Source organism: Baudoinia panamericana (assembly GCF_000338955.1).
Source record: "Baudoinia panamericana UAMH 10762 unplaced genomic scaffold BAUCOscaffold_1, whole genome shotgun sequence".
Lineage (NCBI taxonomy): Eukaryota > Fungi > Ascomycota > Dothideomycetes > Mycosphaerellales > Teratosphaeriaceae > Baudoinia > Baudoinia panamericana.
Window position 1 is genome coordinate 2010100 of NW_006911257.1, and position 16964 is coordinate 2027063.

The 16964-nt window shown below is 49.8% G+C and overlaps 10 protein-coding genes across 10 annotated transcripts; 6 read left to right on the forward strand and 4 right to left on the reverse strand.

Annotated features, from left to right (window-relative positions):
* Nucleotides 1-36: 36 nt before the first annotated feature.
* BAUCODRAFT_57898 (uncharacterized protein) lies at nucleotides 37-2166 on the forward strand (the record flags this gene model as incomplete). The annotated part of the gene is made up of 1 exon (XM_007674301.1): nucleotides 37-2166. A coding segment is annotated over one exon (2130 nt), but the record flags the coding sequence as incomplete, so codon positions are not given.
* Nucleotides 2167-2474: 308 nt separating this feature from the next.
* On the forward strand, nucleotides 2475-3569 carry BAUCODRAFT_205251 (uncharacterized protein). The gene is made up of 2 exons (XM_007674302.1): nucleotides 2475-2555; nucleotides 2609-3569. The coding sequence occupies exon 2, from the start codon at nucleotides 2620-2622 to the stop codon at nucleotides 3352-3354; it is 735 nt and encodes a 244-aa protein (XP_007672492.1). The 5' UTR covers nucleotides 2475-2555; nucleotides 2609-2619; the 3' UTR covers nucleotides 3355-3569.
* BAUCODRAFT_119003 (uncharacterized protein) lies at nucleotides 3559-4047 on the reverse strand (the record flags this gene model as incomplete). The annotated part of the gene is made up of 1 exon (XM_007674303.1): nucleotides 3559-4047. The coding sequence occupies one exon, from the start codon at nucleotides 4045-4047 to the stop codon at nucleotides 3559-3561; it is 489 nt and encodes a 162-aa protein (XP_007672493.1).
* Nucleotides 4048-4121: 74 nt separating this feature from the next.
* On the reverse strand, nucleotides 4122-4561 carry BAUCODRAFT_29756 (uncharacterized protein). The gene has a single exon (XM_007674304.1). It carries the CDS (start codon nucleotides 4459-4461, stop codon nucleotides 4129-4131), a length of 333 nt encoding a protein of 110 aa, XP_007672494.1. The 5' UTR covers nucleotides 4462-4561; the 3' UTR covers nucleotides 4122-4128.
* A 127-nt stretch (nucleotides 4562-4688) lies between these two features.
* BAUCODRAFT_205265 (uncharacterized protein) lies at nucleotides 4689-5907 on the forward strand. The gene has a single exon (XM_007674305.1). It carries the CDS (start codon nucleotides 4737-4739, stop codon nucleotides 5721-5723), a length of 987 nt encoding a protein of 328 aa, XP_007672495.1. The 5' UTR covers nucleotides 4689-4736; the 3' UTR covers nucleotides 5724-5907.
* Nucleotides 5908-6091: 184 nt separating this feature from the next.
* Nucleotides 6092-7161, reverse strand: BAUCODRAFT_144848 (uncharacterized protein; the record flags this gene model as incomplete). Its single annotated transcript, XM_007674306.1, has 3 exons — nucleotides 6092-6694; nucleotides 6766-6872; nucleotides 6954-7161. 3 exons carry the CDS (start codon nucleotides 7159-7161, stop codon nucleotides 6092-6094), a joined length of 918 nt encoding a protein of 305 aa, XP_007672496.1.
* Nucleotides 7162-7917: 756 nt separating this feature from the next.
* Nucleotides 7918-8562, forward strand: BAUCODRAFT_153621 (uncharacterized protein; the record flags this gene model as incomplete). Its single annotated transcript, XM_007674307.1, has 3 exons — nucleotides 7918-8057; nucleotides 8108-8267; nucleotides 8325-8562. The coding sequence occupies 3 exons, from the start codon at nucleotides 7918-7920 to the stop codon at nucleotides 8349-8351; spliced, it is 327 nt and encodes a 108-aa protein (XP_007672497.1). The 3' UTR covers nucleotides 8352-8562.
* A 201-nt stretch (nucleotides 8563-8763) lies between these two features.
* On the forward strand, nucleotides 8764-9572 carry BAUCODRAFT_60789 (uncharacterized protein; the record flags this gene model as incomplete). The annotated part of the gene is made up of 3 exons (XM_007674308.1): nucleotides 8764-8970; nucleotides 9054-9261; nucleotides 9337-9572. 3 exons carry the CDS (start codon nucleotides 8764-8766, stop codon nucleotides 9570-9572), a joined length of 651 nt encoding a protein of 216 aa, XP_007672498.1.
* A 68-nt stretch (nucleotides 9573-9640) lies between these two features.
* BAUCODRAFT_128259 (uncharacterized protein) lies at nucleotides 9641-12035 on the reverse strand (the record flags this gene model as incomplete). The annotated part of the gene is made up of 3 exons (XM_007674309.1): nucleotides 10888-12035; nucleotides 10691-10812; nucleotides 9641-10608 (listed from the first exon to the last, which is right to left on the reverse strand). The coding sequence occupies exons 1-3, from the start codon at nucleotides 11970-11972 to the stop codon at nucleotides 9641-9643; spliced, it is 2175 nt and encodes a 724-aa protein (XP_007672499.1). The 5' UTR covers nucleotides 11973-12035.
* Nucleotides 12036-12148: 113 nt separating this feature from the next.
* BAUCODRAFT_29762 (uncharacterized protein) lies at nucleotides 12149-13361 on the forward strand. Its single transcript, XM_007674310.1, has 2 exons — nucleotides 12149-12733; nucleotides 12793-13361. Exons 1-2 carry the CDS (start codon nucleotides 12326-12328, stop codon nucleotides 13030-13032), a joined length of 648 nt encoding a protein of 215 aa, XP_007672500.1. The 5' UTR covers nucleotides 12149-12325; the 3' UTR covers nucleotides 13033-13361.
* The last annotated feature ends 3603 nt before the right edge of the window (nucleotides 13362-16964 follow it).

The following is a 16964-nucleotide window of genomic DNA, read 5'->3' on the forward strand; positions in this document are numbered from 1 at the left end:
CTGAATCCCACGGAACATCTCCCCTGCAACTCCAAGATGCTATGGTATATACTGTACCCACTCCGAGGCACCACGCAGCCGCCAAGGCTTTCGGCCAACCATCCAATCCGACGAGCCTTCTATCGCCATGGGAAGACAACAGCCCAGCACTGGATGATTGCTATGCTAGTCTCGGTTGCCATTGCCGTAGGGTTCTCCTACCCAACCATCTTCTTGGCGGAGAGTCCGACGGCAGGCTTTGCCGCCTACCCTCACCATGTCTGGACGTCCGCTAAACCATTTGACGGCGGCGATGACTTTGTGGACGTTGAGATGCGTCAGGTGTGGGTGCACGGGAATTACATGCATGCACTCGACAAAGGCGTGTTGAAGGACGCACTCAGGATCCAGCAAACAGTCGTTGGTGGCGAACGCCTGGACGCGATACCAGCTCTGAATGAAAAGCTGCGATCTAGCACTCTGAATTGGGGCTACCACTCGCCGCTGATGTACTGGAACAGCTCTGCGGAGATGGTGGATCGTGACGATGACATTGTCAAGACTATCAACGACCACTCTCACGCCTCATCTTCGCTCAATGTTGCCTTACGGCCAGCTTCCGTCTTTGGAGGCAAGATGTTCAACCGCCGAAAACTGCGCGCCGCAGACGCGCTCATCTTGACGTTCATGAACAAGGTCTCCGTCTCTGACAAAGTCGGCGGCGAATGGCAAGAAAGAATGAAGACCATTGCCGGCGCTTGCGAGAACTGCACACTTTTCCCGTCAGACGGTGACGTAACCCGCAGTCGTGTGTACGAGTTCTCTTTCATGCCTCTAAGTCTACAAGAGAATGTCATACTCGCCGTCGCCTACACACTCATGGCCGCGTATGTCCTTCTTAGCTTGACTCGTCTGAAAGCGTTTCACAGCCGCTTCGGCCTTGTTGTTACTGCCATCACACAAATGACATGCTCAATCCTGGCATCCTTCACAATCTGCGCCATCCTGAAGATCAACCTGAGCATGATTCCGCAGAATGCATACCCATTCGTCGTACTGGTCATCGGCCTTGAGAACATGTTTCGGCTGATCAATGCTATCCTTGCTTATCCGGCGACTATGGCAACCGATCTGCGCATCGCTAATGCACTTGGCGACGTAGGACCTGTCTCTGTTCTTACGGCTGCGCAGAATGTCTTTATACTCTCTGTTCTCGGCAGTGTTGTGTCTCCTGGTGTTGCCGCTTTTTGCGCCTTCGCGTGCATTGCCACGCTCTTCGACGCTTTCTTCCTGCTCACCTTCTTCGTGGCAGTATTGAATGTGGACATCAGGCGTCTGGAGCTTCAAGATGCTCTGGCTCGCTCGACCAACAAGCGGCCCAGCAGCACGAAGCGCAAGCCGTCACCATCCTCAAAGCACACTTGGTTTGACGCGCTTGTCCATGGCCGTCTGCCCTTCAGCACTCGCATGGCCGGCACAGCTGTCACCACGACCTTCATCCTGAGTCTCAATTACCACTTCTTCGAGCGGCACGAGAAAGGTACAAATCTGCGACACCTGCTTGGTCTCGCTCGCGGCGGGCCTCGGAACGTTGCAGAGTTCGACACCTTCACACCGCCACCGATGAACGCCACGCTAACCCCGGGAGAATGGATGCGGATGCAGGACTTCGACACTGCACGGGAAGTCATGCGGCTCGCCAAGCCCGGGGCGGACAGCTTCGTAATCCGCATATTCGCGCCCTTGATCGTCGTACTGTCTGGCGCAGATCGGACAGGTGCGCCATTAGGCACGGAAGCCTGGCTGCACACGGTCCGTCTTTTCACCATTCACAACTTCTACCCGGTCACTGTCGCGATCGTGTTCGCGGTCGCTTTCGTTGCAGTTCTGATGAACTTCTTGCTCTATAGTGAAGCTGGCGAAGAGCACGGGCTGGGTGACGAGAGGTATGAGGAGGCGCTCACTGTACAGTCAGTGGCGCTACCTCACCGGTTGGATATTATGAAGATCATGGGCACTGACAAGGGACACTTCGTGACGGTCTCGCTCGACAGAACGATCGTGGTGTCATTGTTCGATCGCACCCAACAGTGCTACACTCCAATTGCCGCGCACTTGAATCTGCTGGCGGCGGTCCGATGGCCAGTGCAAACAGCTGTCCTTGACGACACTGGACAGTGGCTCGCCTGTCAGGATGCGGACAACAAAATAGTCGTGTACGGCGTCTCGAATGCAGAGATGGTGGGCGAGCCGTTCTCCCCTCCTGACGATTCTCCAGCTGTCCTGCTCCGCTTCGCTCGTATCTTCTATGGTGACGTGTTGAGGTTAGTCGTTCTCGTTCTCACCTCTGCTGGACGGCTTCTTACGCGGATTGTTGAACAAGATGACGCAGAATTGAGTGAAACCCGACTTACCTCACTAGAGTTGGTACATGCGGTGCTCTTTGACGCTCTCGGACAGAAAGCCCGGATTGTGACGATCACACAGGTGGGCAAGCTTATTGTCTTTGGCCATGAAAATGGATGCTGGGGAGAGTCCGCTTCGCAGACTCTTCCCTTACCAGTGACTAACCGCAGGCTCGGCTTCCAAGTCAGCGTGCGAACCTACGATCAGCTGGGGCAGGACTTACTTGTCGTAACGATGCCGGAGGCACTGTTCTTCATAGAAGGCAGCTCTTTGGCAATAATGAGTAAAGTTGATCTTTCACCGACCCAAGCGCATCGGCTTCTGCTTGGGCCCGTAAGCACCTGCCCAAGTTGTGGCTCAGTGGCGCTCCGTTCGTGGGCAATGACTGCGGCTCCGGCTGAAGGAGAGGACGTAAAGCTACAATCCTTCTCCTCGCCAAACAGCGACGAAACGCCCTTTTGCCTGCGCATGGGTAAGCCAGCATGTCGGCCTTGCCAGAGTTCTGAATCGGAGACGCACTGTCTCGCAGTCGCTGGCGCCTGGCAGGCTCTTGACACACATGCTGTCCTGGGCCTCAGAAAGCAGCCCAGGCATATCGATGGGCAGACGGTGAAGCAGCAACTTCTCAGTCGTGGAGGCCGTCGTCGTAGTCCGGGGCTCAAGCCTGGCAGCGCGCCTGTTGAAGATGAGTGGCAAGCCTACAAGTTCAACACTGATGGTGAACTCGAGGCCACTGCTGTCTCGACGAGCATTGACCATGGGTCCTCGGCGTCCGGCTCGCTTTACGTTGTCAACGCAGGCCCTGTCGCCCCCCTTGACTCCAGTTCCGTCGCAATCGCATTCGGAAATGTTGTCAAAGTGATTCGCGCGTCACGACGCGGACAGATGATCAGCAGGTCTGACGGGCATGTGATGGAGAGACACGGGTCGATCTCAAGGCGCAGACTGACAATGCGGAAGGGGCAGTAGTCAGTGCAATGACTTTGCATTTCGATATGACGCGAGGAGTACCACGCCTGGAAGGGCCCTTGAGGCGGCATCGTGAGTGACATGCCGCTCGCGGTGGAAGCCTCTGCGTGGGCAACGCATCTCGAGGTCAATACCGTCGTATGCGCTTTTATACTGCACTGAACCACCTTCGTGGCAGGTACGTAGCTCACACCGTAAGCGGATCTAGGCCCTTGGCATCCTCGCCCGCTCCTTTTTCAACGTTGCCTTCTTTGGCGTGACATCGAATACGGTCATCTTTGAACTCTCAGCTCGGTCCCGCTTCAACTTGGACTTCTGCGGTGTGGCATCCGCATCCGTAACTTCCTCGCCCTTTCCGACCGTCATCGCCTTGCCCTGCTTGACGGCAATCCGCGCACCGCCATCCTTCCGCAACTCCTCCCCTTCGATATGCGAGAACTGCATGTTCTCGTAGCTTCTCACAAAGTCTCTCAGCTTGTCTGCCGTGAACTCGAACAGGAGCTCGAGCGCTTCCTGCAGATCCTTGCCTTTCGGACCTTCAATACGGATGGTGTCAAAATCAATAATTACGGCTTTGTAGCCGTGACCTTTCTCGTCACCGCTGATGCTGTCGCGTTTCTTACCGCTGCACTTGCGCACGATCAAGCGATGATCCTTGATGTGGTGCGTGTTGTCCGGGTTCACCTTGCACATCAACTCGGCCGCGTTGGCTAAGGGCAGTCAGTATGCATACCGCGGGTTGATTTTGGCCTGTGTGGCTTACCCAGGATCTGCTCACGCAGGCTTGCGACGTCCATGGTGGCCAACTTGGGCGATGCGCTGCTTGCTGCAACGTCGAAGAGATAGGGGGATTGAGGAAATGAGTGAGTAATGAAAAGAGAGGCTCGCACTGAGAGCTGTGGGAATGACTGTGAATGTAAGAGGGTTAAGCGATGCATTGGCGCCTAGCGCAGGACGGCATGCTCCAACATCTCGACTAAACCTTACTTCACCGTCTCTCCTTCTCTCCCTGGATCTCGTCACTTTCCGCAACTCCCCAACAAACCATGCGCATTGTACCACAGAAGGGGATTGGTACGTTTTGACTTTTAGCAGCCTGCCGTTCATGATGTGCCCGTTACCTGAGGCTCGACCAGGTCAAGGCTACCGTAGCCTTGTTGGAACGTAACAGCCTTGTCTAGAGTGTCGAATATGCATCGAGTGACTGATCGCTCGCGAGATAGGATGTTGATAGCACGTGAAAGTCAATGTTACTGGCTGCAAGTGGGGCGAAATCTTGGCGCGGAATTCTGTCCGCTTTTGAGATTTAATTGTCGAGTCGTTTGAACCGCGAACCTCCCTTCATCAGAGCTTTGCCCGACTGTCCCAGCAGTACCGTCACGATGAAGGTCGGCAAACCCCAATCCAAGCGTGTGCCGGTACGCCTTCGGCACAAGATCCAAAAGGCATCAGCGGCAAAGCAGCGCAAACAGCGCAAAGAAGCGAAGAAGAACCCACAATGGGTGTCCCGCCTGAAGAAGGACCCAGGCATCCCCAATCTGTTCCCGTTCAAGGCGCAGGTACTGGCGGAGATCGAAGAGAGTCGACGAAAGAAAGTGGAGGACGCGCAGAAGAAGCGGGAAGTTGCAAAGGCGCAGAGAATGGGTACAGCCGCGACGGCCCAGGTGGCAAAGACTGTTACGGAAGATGATGATGATGAGATATTGCTCGACGAGGAAGATGACGACCGAACAAATGAAGTCGACGAGATGGAGGTGCGGAATGAGGGCAATCCCATGGCAGCTCTACTGGCCTCGGCCCAGGCACGCGCACAAGCGTACAGCAAGGCCGACGAAGTCGCAGACAACGGCGCTGCAGACGGCGGTGCTGATGATAATGATGATGATGGAGAATGGGACGGTATCGATGACGCAGCAATCTCTGCATCCGGCCAGGCTACTAAGAAAGTACTGCCCAAGCAGGCACTCGAGGACCCCATCAAAGCCGTAAATGCACTCATGGAACGCATTCAGCGGACACAAGACGGTATTCAGCGGCTCATAGATCACTATCAGATACCGCCGCTCGTGACTGCAGGTAGCGACACCACCACTCGATTCCTCGTTGAGGTGGCGAGGAAGCGTGGCCGGCTAAGTCGTGGCGGCGTGCCGAATATGCATGCAGCGGCCCTTACGGTGTTGAGCGATCTCAACGAGGAAAGGCTTGTACTACCCATCAATACTGTTCAGAAGCCGCCTGCGGTGTCCAACAAGAGTGAAGTGCAGATTGTCTCGCAGATGGCTGAGCCGCTCCGAATAGAAGGTCTGTTCGCAGGCGGCGACAAGCGGGGACAAGGTGCTGCGCCACCGGACATGGAAGTCGAGCTGTAAGATCTTCTTCTGGCCCAAACGATGCCCTTTGAGAGCTTCTAGCCAAACGAGTGCAAGAAGTCTTTTCACTACCTGTTAAGCGAATTCAGGTTCGCGACGCTAGGAGCAACAACTGGGTAGATGGTCCATGGTCTGGTGGAGTCAGGAGCCGACCAGTATTGCACCTTTTCTCGCACCTTGCTCGCTTGTTCTCATCCTTCGCGAAACTCCTCTGCCCTCTTTAGCAGCCTGGAGATTCGGGATACCACCCTCGCATCGCTCCACCTTCCTTCGCGGTGCTTCGACATCCTGCTGTATAAAGGTTCTTCTGCTTTCAACTTCGGCAGCTCCTCTCTCCGTTAAAGCAATTGGTGTCCAGTACACCCTCGTCACGTCCCCACAACCATCGCCTCGAACTTCTCCCTAATTTCATCGGGATGAATCCTCCTGCCCGTTAAATCGTAGAATCTTGCCGCCACTCGGCCCCACGTCAGTGTCAGGTCCTGGTTGATGATCTCGCTCAGACACTGAAGCTCGCCGAAGGAGAAGGTGGAGTCTTCTTGTAGGGTTTGCCATTCGGAGAGGGTGTACCTCACTTCCGAGCCTGGGGCAGAACCGTGGGTGCTGGCCGGCTTGGACGCGGGTGGTGGTGCGTTGGCTGTGGCGGCGGTGGCAGCCTCAGCCGCGGCGGCCTTCTTCGCGGTCTTCTTCTCGGCCTTCGTCATTGCTGGTTTATTGGCGGCGGCGGCGGGCTTCGTATTGTCCTTCTCATTGGACCTTTCGCCGCTTGCGTTCGGCTTGCGGCCGAGGCCTTGCCCTTCGGTCTTGCTCAGCTCCTTACATCGTCCAGAGACTGCGCCTTTCGTGCGCCCATTGCCCAGCTCGGTGGCAATCTGGTTCCAGGTCCTACCTTCTGCTTTCATGGCCTTGATCTTGGCGTCCTCATCGGGTGTGAAGGGTTTGTCATCATCGCCGCCGCTGCCGGTCTTCTCCTGCGACATTTTCAGCTTTACAGTTTGGCCATAGAGTCCCCAAACAAGGACTAAGATGGTGAAAGGCTCACGTTGCTGTCACCGCCGTCACCATTACCTTCCTTCTTTCCGACCCGGCCTTCAGGCTTCTTTTCACCGCCTCCATCGCACTTGCAGCACTTCTTCTGCTCGTCTTTGCCTACAACAAGCTTGTTAGCTCACATAGCACACTCACCTTTCCCCATTCGCACCCTCACTACGACTGAAAGTAATCACTTACCTTGCCCTTCGCCGACCTGACTTCCCCTTTGAGTACGATGCCGCTCAATAACCTTGTTGCCCTTCTTATCCTTCTTGACATCGTAGTAAGTGACGTACGTCTTCCGTCCGATGTTCGGGTCTATGGGCTTGCCGGTGTCAGCGTCTACGGCAACGAGGCGAAAAGGATTCGCGCCGGAGAGATAGCGGAGGCAAGCTAGTGGGGGCATGGTGTGATATAGGCCGGGGGCGTCTGCTTCTTGAAAGAATAATGGTGTATGGAGTAGCAGGAAGACACGGATTATCGAGGGTGATAACCTGGAGGCAGTTGGAGGAATGACAGGAGAAGGCAGGTACAGCGATCGCGCCTTCCTTCTTCGCCTCGCTTGTTCGTTTCGCATGGCGTAACCATTTGTACCATTGATGCAGGGCGGAGACTGATATAGCAACTACGCTTACCGGGGGTGACCCGACGCTGACCAGACAGCGAGGCAAGAGCGCATCGATGAAGGAGATGTTTGGTAGCGTTTGTATGGGCGGGAGATTGTCGGCGTCGGTGGCCACGGCAGCGAGGTGAGTTGCAAGGCGGCCCATGCTGTCGACCAACGTGTCGTCGTTATGGCGAAGAGGTGGTAATGAAAGCTGTCTTCGCACCGTGGGAGATGGTGTTTGAGGCTGACAGGGTATGCTTTCGCAAATGGCAAAGTGAAGTTGTTGCCTAGCCCTCTGACTGGACGCCTGCGGCCTTTTGGGGTGTAACAATGATGTGCGACACGCTTGGGAGGAGCTCACTCTCACTCCGGAATGCTGCTTTGTCGGGTCCTTGATCAATATTCACTTCTCGATGTTCACGTTCACTCACAAGACGGAATACGATGGCGGCTTCCGCACATAACCGTGCTGTGCACGCTCCATAACCTCAATTAGCTCACGTCAACGGACAGCACCAAGCTGATGCTAAAGCATTTCGAATCCTGCAGATCAGCATGCTGGACTTTGCGAGCGCGAAAGCACGGCTATCAGTGTTGAAGCTTGGACGGCGGCAATCGGCTCCTCTGGCCACAACCCTACTGCTAGAAGAAGGCGCAAGAGCTGCCAATGAAAACGACATGTGCAGGTTCGCTTCGTAGACATCACAATACAGCTTGCACGGTGTCTGACTGACGAATCTCTCAGACCGTATCTCTCACCGCGGGAAGATTGGTCGAAGCCGAAGCTAGTGGACCAGGAGCTCCTCGTGCCTGCCGAGTCGGCCGCCGGCGTGAACATGGGCAATCCAAAGGTACTGGCGATGCTGGGCATTACGGAGGTCCTGAGATTCGATATGGTGCAAACTGTACGTTGGCCTGATCATTAAGCGTGGAGGATATGTGCTAATGTGACGTCTGTGAAGAGGAAGCTGGTCTTGCTTGCGAAGTGACACCATACCAGGTCTTGTTATGAATCAAGCAAGCAGCTGCGAGTTGGTGTCGTCCTTGGTTGCAAGACGATTTTGGGTAACAGGACTTTCAGGCAAGGAGGGAGACAGAGCAAGCAACCATGCGTAAGTTGGCTTGACTTGGGTACTTAGCAAAAGAAGCTGCCATTGTCCAATTCATCTCGCACTGCAGCAATATTCCAGGCGCTTCCAGTAAGGCCACTGTGATGCTTAGTTCAGGTGTCGAGGGTAATTGTGATGGTGACTGGAAGTGAGGCCGAAGCAGTGTCCCCTGCCAAGCCCGTCTGTAACGGAGTTGGCTCCGCTCCCTCGAACATGAGAAGCAAGGCTTCGAACACCGCCCTCCAGCACACATCCGACATCGTTACCCATACTCCTCAATACACCTGCCAGGATGTTCACCCTCAATCTCCTCGTCCTCATCATCTCCGTCACCCTCACTGCCCTCCCACGCTTAGGCTATGCGCACAACATCCAAATGAAAGCGCACTCGCGCGAGTGCTTCCACGAAGAGCTGCACAAGGAGGACAAAATGACCGTCACATTTCAAGTCGGCGATCGGGAGTTTGGTGGTAGCGGCAATCTCGACATTGACTTTTGGGTATGCATCCATCACTCTACAACCGAGCCACGCGCACATACAACAATGGCTGCGGCTAACATCTACGTTCCGTATCTGCACAGGTTCAGGACCCAGCCGGTGGCTTCCCAGTCAAAGAGACCACCGTGAGCTCTGGCGACCACTCCTTCGAAGCACAGCAGGACGGAAAGTACACCTACTGCTTCAGCAATGAGAACTGGGCCGCCAATAGCAAGGAAGTGTCCTTCAACGTTCACGGCATTGTCTACGTCCCTGAAAGCGAGGCGAGTCAGGACCCGCTGGAACGGGAAGGTACATTTGACCCACCCCTTTCCCCCTACTCTTCCAAATTGTGAGCCCAGCAAGTGAAACTAACGATTGGAATAGTCAAGCAACTGAACGAATTGCTCGCACAAGTCAAGGACGAACAATCCTACATCGTCGTTCGTGAGCGCATGCACCGCAACACCGCCGAATCCACCAATAGTCGAGTGAAATGGTGGTCCATCTTCCAGCTCGGCGTGCTCTTAGGCGAAGGCATCTTCCAAGTCTGGTGGTTGAAGCGCTTCTTCGAGGTCAAGGACCCCAGTCGCCCGAGTTATAACAAGGGTGCGTTGGGCTGACGTTTGCCTTGCTTCTGTAGGTTAAGCGCATTGTATGATCCCATCTACGATCCTCTACCACGTTCGCATCAATACCGCTGTGCTAGCCGCTCCCTCATGCCGTAATACCGCTTGATATCCCCTACACTCGGCCTTACTCTTGCAGCCGCAGCCCTGAAATCCTCCATATTCAGCATACTCGCAAGTCTCCCAATTGCGTGATACCCAGCCTGCCTCACCAGCGCTTCCAGATCCGCTCCCGAGTAACCCTCGCACTCCTTTCCGTGCCCTAACTCTACAACAGCTTCGACATCATCTGCGACGACCGGTTTGTAACGAAGAATTGTACGCAGGATCTCGGAACGAGCGGAAGGATCGGGCAAGTCGACAAACAGCGGTATCTCAAGCCTTCCGGGGCGGAGCATGGCGGGGTCGATGATATCGGGTCGGTTGGTGGCGGAGATGACATAGATGCCGGATCGGTCGGAGAGGCCGTCGAGTTCGGTGAGGAGCGTGTTGACGATCCGACTACTGCTGCTCTCACCACCTCCTTCTCCTGAGGAGCCGCTATCGCGCCGCGGCGCAAGCGCATCTAGCTCGTCGAAGAAGATAACGCATGGGACGCTGGAACGCGCGCGGGCGAAGACTCGGCGAACAGCCGCCTCCGAGTCGCCAAGATACTTCGTCAGCAACTCCGGTCCCTTGATGGAGATGAAGTTCGCCCGACTTTCCGCTGCGCAGGCTTTTGCCAGTAATGTCTTGCCGCAACCTGGTGGGCCCCAGAGTAGAATGCCAGTAGGTGCGGTAATGCCTAGTTGGTTGTAGAGGGTTGGGTGAAGGATCGGATTCACAATGGCGGTTTGGAGATCACGGCGAATGGCGGCGAGTGCGCCGATGTCGCTCCAGGACACGTTGGGAATGGTGGCGAAGCCTTCGCGTTTGGAGGAGGGCGTGATGGTGGGGAGGACGGAAAGGAAGGCGGACATGGTTATTCTGTTGGTAGAAGTGGAGTGCGGATAGTCCGGTTCTGCTTTTAGTGAGGCGGCGTGGATTAGTCCTGGCAACCGTGCGGGTAAAGACGTTAGCTGTGATTTTGATGATCGCGTGGGAGATGTGTGTGTGCGGAGTGACGGGCTTACGTTTTGCCTCGAGGATGGGCGAGTCCTGATGGGCGCTTGCGTTTGTTGATGTAGTGGTATCTGGGGGAGCGAGGTGCGTCTTCGCGTAGGCTTGAATCGTCGCAAAACGGGTCTCCAGCTGCCTAATAGCACGCGGGTGACAAGGTTAGCTACCTCGCAAGTATCACGTTGGGGAAGAGTTGCTAAACTTCGCTTACCATGTCCCTGCCTTGCCAATCAAATCATGTAAGTCGCTTCCCACGAACCCCGATGTCTTCCTCGCCAACTCGTCAAAATCCACGTCGTCAGCGAGAGGTGATTTGCGAGTCTGCACCTGAAGTATGCGTTTCCGAACATGCTCGTTAGGGACAGGAATATTGATTTCTGTGTCAAATCTGCCTCCGCGTCTCAATGCTGGGTCAATAGCGTCAGGTCGGTTGGTGGTAGCCAAGACGATCACCAGCTTTTCAGGGTCGCTCCCCAAATCATCCATTGAGACAAGAAGTTGCGCCACAATGCGCTTCTCCATCTGACTTTGACTAGTGTCTCTCTTAGGCGCAATGGCATCAATTTCATCGATGAAGATGATGCAGGGTGCTTGGCGTTTTGCTTCGTCGAATTTATCCCGTATCCCACGCTCGGATTCGCCGGACATGCCCGACACGATGGAGGGGCCGAGCATCTCTATGAGCGGCAAGTGCATGTGCGCTGCGTAGGCGCGGGAGATCATGGTCTTGCCGCAGCCGGGCGGGCCATGAAGGAGTAAACCGCGCGGCGTAGGAACGTGAAGGTCGGCGTACTCCTCGTTGTAGAGTAGAGGGCGGACCAAGAGTTTGTTCATCTGGCATACCACGTCATCCATCCCACCGATGTCATCGAGGGAGATGTTGGACGGTGGAGAGGCTGGCATAGCCCTGTCGGATTTTGTCCGCTTGGGATACGGTTCTCCATTCGCCGTACGCTGTCGCTTCTGGGGATAGATTAGGCCATCGCCATTCGTCTGCGAGGGAACCTGAGGTGCCAAGCTTCCGCGCAACGAGCGGTTCATAATATCGGGTGCTGGTTCTGTCGATAGCTGCTCAATCTCTGCTTCAGAGTCTTCCTGGGGTCCTAATACACCGATGAAGTCGAGGACACGCTCCAGGCTAGATTGGAGAACTTTCTTTGGTTTGCGCTTAAGGCTCGAATTGGATTGTTGGATTCGTGTCCACAGACTGTCGATGTTGGGTGGCGTACCTTCGGAAAGGAATTTCCTGGTTATGATAAGGATGTCGTTGTCGAGGGCGCCTTGTAAGCGGGCCATCACGGCGAGTGTTCAGTGTCTCAAGGCGGCGCAGTATTTGATGTCGTTGTAGTGACTGGCTGCCACATTTTCGATGTTCTAGCCGCGATGCGGGATGGCGCACGTAGTGTTTCGGGCCGGTACCATGTGTCTCGGCTGCGAGATGACGATCTGCCGAGATAGATCGCAGTCGGTATCCCACTTCGATTGATTGTCATTGAGCATACTATCAGTCGCATAAGACCCTTCCGCAGGCTCATTGCACAGAGGGACAGGTGTCTCTCACTCCCATATCGTATGGCAGTAACATTCGAGTATGAATTGATGTTGTATACCTAAACCAGGTCGAAGTCGCTATTCACCGCACACCAACCATGGGCAACACCACGTCTTCTAACAAGATCTCCGCCCAAGACAAAGCTATCCTTGATATGAAGGTCCAGCGGGACAAACTACACCAGTACCAAAAGCGCATCACCGTCATCACTAACCGTGAGACGGAGATCGCGCGTGAGTGTCTGCGGCAAGGCAACAAGTCGAAAGCTCTACTTGCATTGCGCCGAAAGAAATACCAAGAGAGTCTACTGGCGAAGACGGATCAACAACTTGCGCAGCTGGAGGCCCTTACGAGTGACGTTGAGTTTGCGCTCGTGCAAAAGGATGTTGTGTTCGGCTTGCAGCAGGGCACGAGCGTGCTAAAGGAGATACATAAGGAAATGGGTGGGTTGGAGAAGGTGGAGTTAATCCTGGGTGAGAGTCAGGAGGCGAGAGCTTATCAAGAGGTATCCTTCACTGTGGATATTCCTGGGAGGTTTTTGTGGTTACTGATACGTGATGGCAGGAAATTAACGAGATGCTTGGAGGCAAGATGTCGAACCATGACGAAGATGAGGTGGAGGATGAGCTTGATGCTCTGGAACGGGAGGTTAATGGACCTGCTGTTCTGCCTAATGCGCCCGACGGCGTGCTCCGCAGCGAAGTGCTGCCAGATGCGCCGACGGAGACGCTAGCGCAAAAAGCGAAGAGGCGACAGCAAGAACGAGCAGCGAAAGAACGGCCTTCCGACCCGATCGCTGCATAAGTAGGGCGAATGTCCAATCTATAAGCTTTACCGTGAATTTAGCGGTGGCGCTGGAGGTCGCTTTATGTCTAGATGTAGATCTTTCGAGGCGACTCGATCCACTTAGGTGCCTCTCTTTACCAAAATGTGCTAGGCTATCGCAAACCTCGCGCTACGTACGTGGCCGTAATACGGTGCTATAGGATAGCTACGCCTCTACGGATAGACATACGCTAGAGGAGCTATAGGCGCCGATAAGCAGAGGGTGTGCGAGTACTCTGATTCTCGGGATCGTAGCGACAGTTATCCTCCTACGTACGAAAACGGTAATAATAATATAGAAAATCTAGGAAAATCTTGAAATAATCTCGAAAACTAAACGAAAGGCTAGAAAATCTCGAAGATCTTAAGAAAATCTTAAAAATTTTAGGAAAATCTAGAAAAATTAAGAAAAATCCGGAAAATCTAAGGAAAATCTAGAAAAATCAAGGAAAATTTAAGGAAAGTCTTAATAGAAATCTAGAAAATTTAAAGAAATTCTAAAAATTTAAGGAAAATCTAGAAAATCTAAGGAAAATCTAGAAAATCTAAGGAAAATCTAGAAAATCTAAGAAAAACCTAGGATTTCTAAGGAGAATTTAGAAAATCTCGGAAAAATCTCGAAAATCTAAGATATATTTAAGGAAAATCTAAAGAGAATCTAAAAAATTTAGAGAATATCTCGAAAACTTAAGAAAATCCTTAAAAATATAAAGAAAGTCTAGAAAATCTAAGGAAAATCTAAAAAGTTTAGAAAGGGTCTTAAAAATATAAAGAATAATAAAAAAAACTTAAAAAAAATAGAAAAATCTCGAGGAAAATCTCGAAAATCTAAGGAAAATCTAAGGAAAATCTACCTAATACTTAAATAGAGTAGACCGAGTTATACTATCGAATTTTAGTTAGTTACTCCGTTAAAAAATAATCGATTAGTATAACTAAAAATTAAGTGTTTAAAGTTAATTTCCGAGTATATAGAGTATAAATATAAGTAAAGAAGTAAGTTTAAACTATTATAACTTAGTTACACTATTTATATCTAGTTATTTAAAGGGTATAGAGTTAGGTTAAGGTTAGTAAAAGTAAAGAGTTAGAGGTTACTTTAAAAACTATTAAAGTACTTAATATAGTTAAGATAGTATATATATATAATTAAATATATTAGATATAAATAGAGGTAATATTTAAAGAGGTTCCTATTTATAATAAAGTATACTAAGTATATAAATAAAGTAAATAGATCTAGGGTTAGAGTAATTAAGCTTAAAGTTAGAGAGTTTAAGTTTAGAAATAGACTTATTATTATTTATAGATAAATTAAATATATATTAGGTTTATTAAGTTCCAGATAGAGTAATTAAGTATATAAAAAGAGTAACTAAACCCTAAAACAAAGTAACCTAAAGGTTAAATAGAGTAACTAAGTTTTAAGAAGAAGTAACTAAATATATAGATAGAGTAATAAAGTTTTAAGATAGAGTAACTAAGTTTTAAGATAAAGTAACTAAGTTTTAAGATAAAATAACTAAGTTTTAAGATAGAGTAACTAAGTTTTAAGATAGAGTAACTAAGTTTTAAGATAGAGTAACTAAGTTTTAAGATAAAGTAACTAAGTTCTAAGATAGAGTAACTAAATATATAGATAGAGTAACTAAGTTTTAAGATAGAGTAACTAAGACTAAAGATAAAGTAACTATTATAGTATATAATATAGCGGGTTAGTCTTAGCTAATTAGTAACGCTATATAGTTATATAACTAACTATCCTACTAAACGACCGGTCGACTAACTAAGTAACCTATTCGACTAAGCGACTATTATAATAGATAATCGGTATAAGATATAAATCTCCTTATATATAGTTATAATAGATTTCGTAGTTAGAAGTTTATATTTAATTTATATTATAAACCGACTAATTAGAATTAACTTATTACTTTATTCCGATCTCTTATATCGATTATACTTTAGCTAAGTAATACTTTACTATCGACTACTAGACTACCCGACGAGTACTAACTCTACTTATAACGACAGAATTATCTAACTTCTATTATATAAGTATAATAGTATATAACACTTTAAATACCTTTAAGGATATTTATTACTAGAAGACTTAAGTAGAGTATCTCTACTCCTAGTAAAGTAGGAGGTACTAATATAGTATACTCTACTAACTATAATCGATCTAACGATAACGCGAAGGTCGCTAAACCTAACTTATACTATAGAGACTAAGAGAAACTCGACGACTAGTTTAACTAGATATATATCTTCTTCGAGTTTAACTCTATAAAGCCTATAAAGCGAAGTCTATTTATAATAGCCTTCCTTCGAGGCTATACTTAGTACTACTTTAAACTATATCTTACTAAGTACCTCGATAGTAACCTAGAATATAACGAAGATATTACTAGAATCTTTAGAGTATTTATAGGACTTAAGATAATCTTATAATAAGTCTTTATAGTCTCTAACGAAGTCGAGAATATAGTCCGTATTATCTAAGATATTAAGTAGACTAAATCTACGTCGGACTATATAACCTAGTTTAAGAAATACTTATAACTTACCGACTAGAATAATATAGCCCTATAAGCTATATATTATCGAGGCCTAAAGGATTAGGTTAAGGACGAACTAATAAAATATAGAGGCGTTACTAAGGAACTAGACTAATTAATTAGAGCCTCTATTATAATTAATAATAAGCTTTATAAAGGGTTAGGGTTAGGGTTTCTATATTAGTAACAAGCGAGGCTTATCTCGTTCCTATAATGAAGGAATTTACGACCCGCCTAAAAGAGAGTGACGGGTTATTATAGGGCTATTCGGGACATGTCGAAATACTACCTAACCCCCTCGAATATTCCGCTCGTCTCCGGCAGACCTTCCCGACTCTAATATATATACCGGTCGGTAGATAGCTTACACTCGGGTATATGTTATCCCTCGTCTAGAGTATAGCCCTTAGAGATATACTCTCGTAAGTCCGCCTAAGAGATCTAGGGTTACTATATAGCCTTAGTCTTCGTAAGAGTATATTTACCCGCTACTACTCTATAGGATTACTAGGTTCTCCGTCTACTATTATAATATGCTTATAGTCGCTATATTAAACTTCCCTAAGGGATCGTAGGGTTTTGTATATTTTTACGGCTATTTGCTATACCGGAGGACTTAAGGTCTACTAGGGGGGAGTCGTGTTATACTCTCGCCGTAGGCCTCCTAGAGTCTTCGCTAGATATATATATAGGGTTACTATCCTACATTATACTATATAGGTATATTACTCTATAGTAGTAGATAGTCGAGTTTACTATCTAGTAAATTCGACATGTTTAGTACGTCCTTCCGGCCGTAGATATAAGGTTTAGCCTCGTTTTTAGAGTATAGATATAAGGCTTCGTAGCTAGTCTTAGAGATATATATTAATATAATACTTCGTAGTAGTAACTCGCGTTAAGGGTAGTAGGTTTAGGCTTCGCAGCCGAGCTAGGTACTTTATAGCGTAGTAGCTATAGTAGATATAAGGCTTCGTAGTAGTTAGTCTTACGACGAGAGGAGGCCGACGAGTATATATATCGTAGCGGAGGGTCTATAACTATAGTAGATATAAGGCTTCGTAGCCGGTAGTCTTACGACGAGAGGAGGCCGACGAGTATGTATATCGTGGCGGAGGGTCTATGACTATAGTGGATATAAGGCTTCGCAGCCGGTAGTCTTGCGACGAGAAGAGGCCGACGAGCATGTATATCGTGGCGAAGGGTCTAGTTTACGGTCTTCTCGGACCAAGGGTTAGGGTTAGGGTTAGGGTTAGGGTTAGGGTTAGGGTTAGGGTTAGGGTTAGGGTTAGGGTTAGGGTTAGGGTTAGGGTTAGGGTTAGGGTTAGGGTTAGGGTTAGGGTTAGGGTT

Coding starts and splice junctions, on each gene's coding strand:
- BAUCODRAFT_205251 (XM_007674302.1), top strand. CDS start 2,620: ATGCCGGAGGCACTGTTCTTCATAGAAGGCAGCTCTTTGGCAATAATG.
- BAUCODRAFT_29756 (XM_007674304.1), bottom strand. CDS start 4,461: ATGAACGGCAGGCTGCTAAAAGTCAAAACGTACCAATCCCCTTCTGTG.
- BAUCODRAFT_205265 (XM_007674305.1), top strand. CDS start 4,737: ATGAAGGTCGGCAAACCCCAATCCAAGCGTGTGCCGGTACGCCTTCGG.
- BAUCODRAFT_29762 (XM_007674310.1), top strand. CDS start 12,326: ATGGGCAACACCACGTCTTCTAACAAGATCTCCGCCCAAGACAAAGCT. Junction 12,734..12,792: donor AGGCGAGAGCTTATCAAGAG/GTATCCTTCACT, acceptor ACGTGATGGCAG/GAAATTAACGAGATGCTTGG.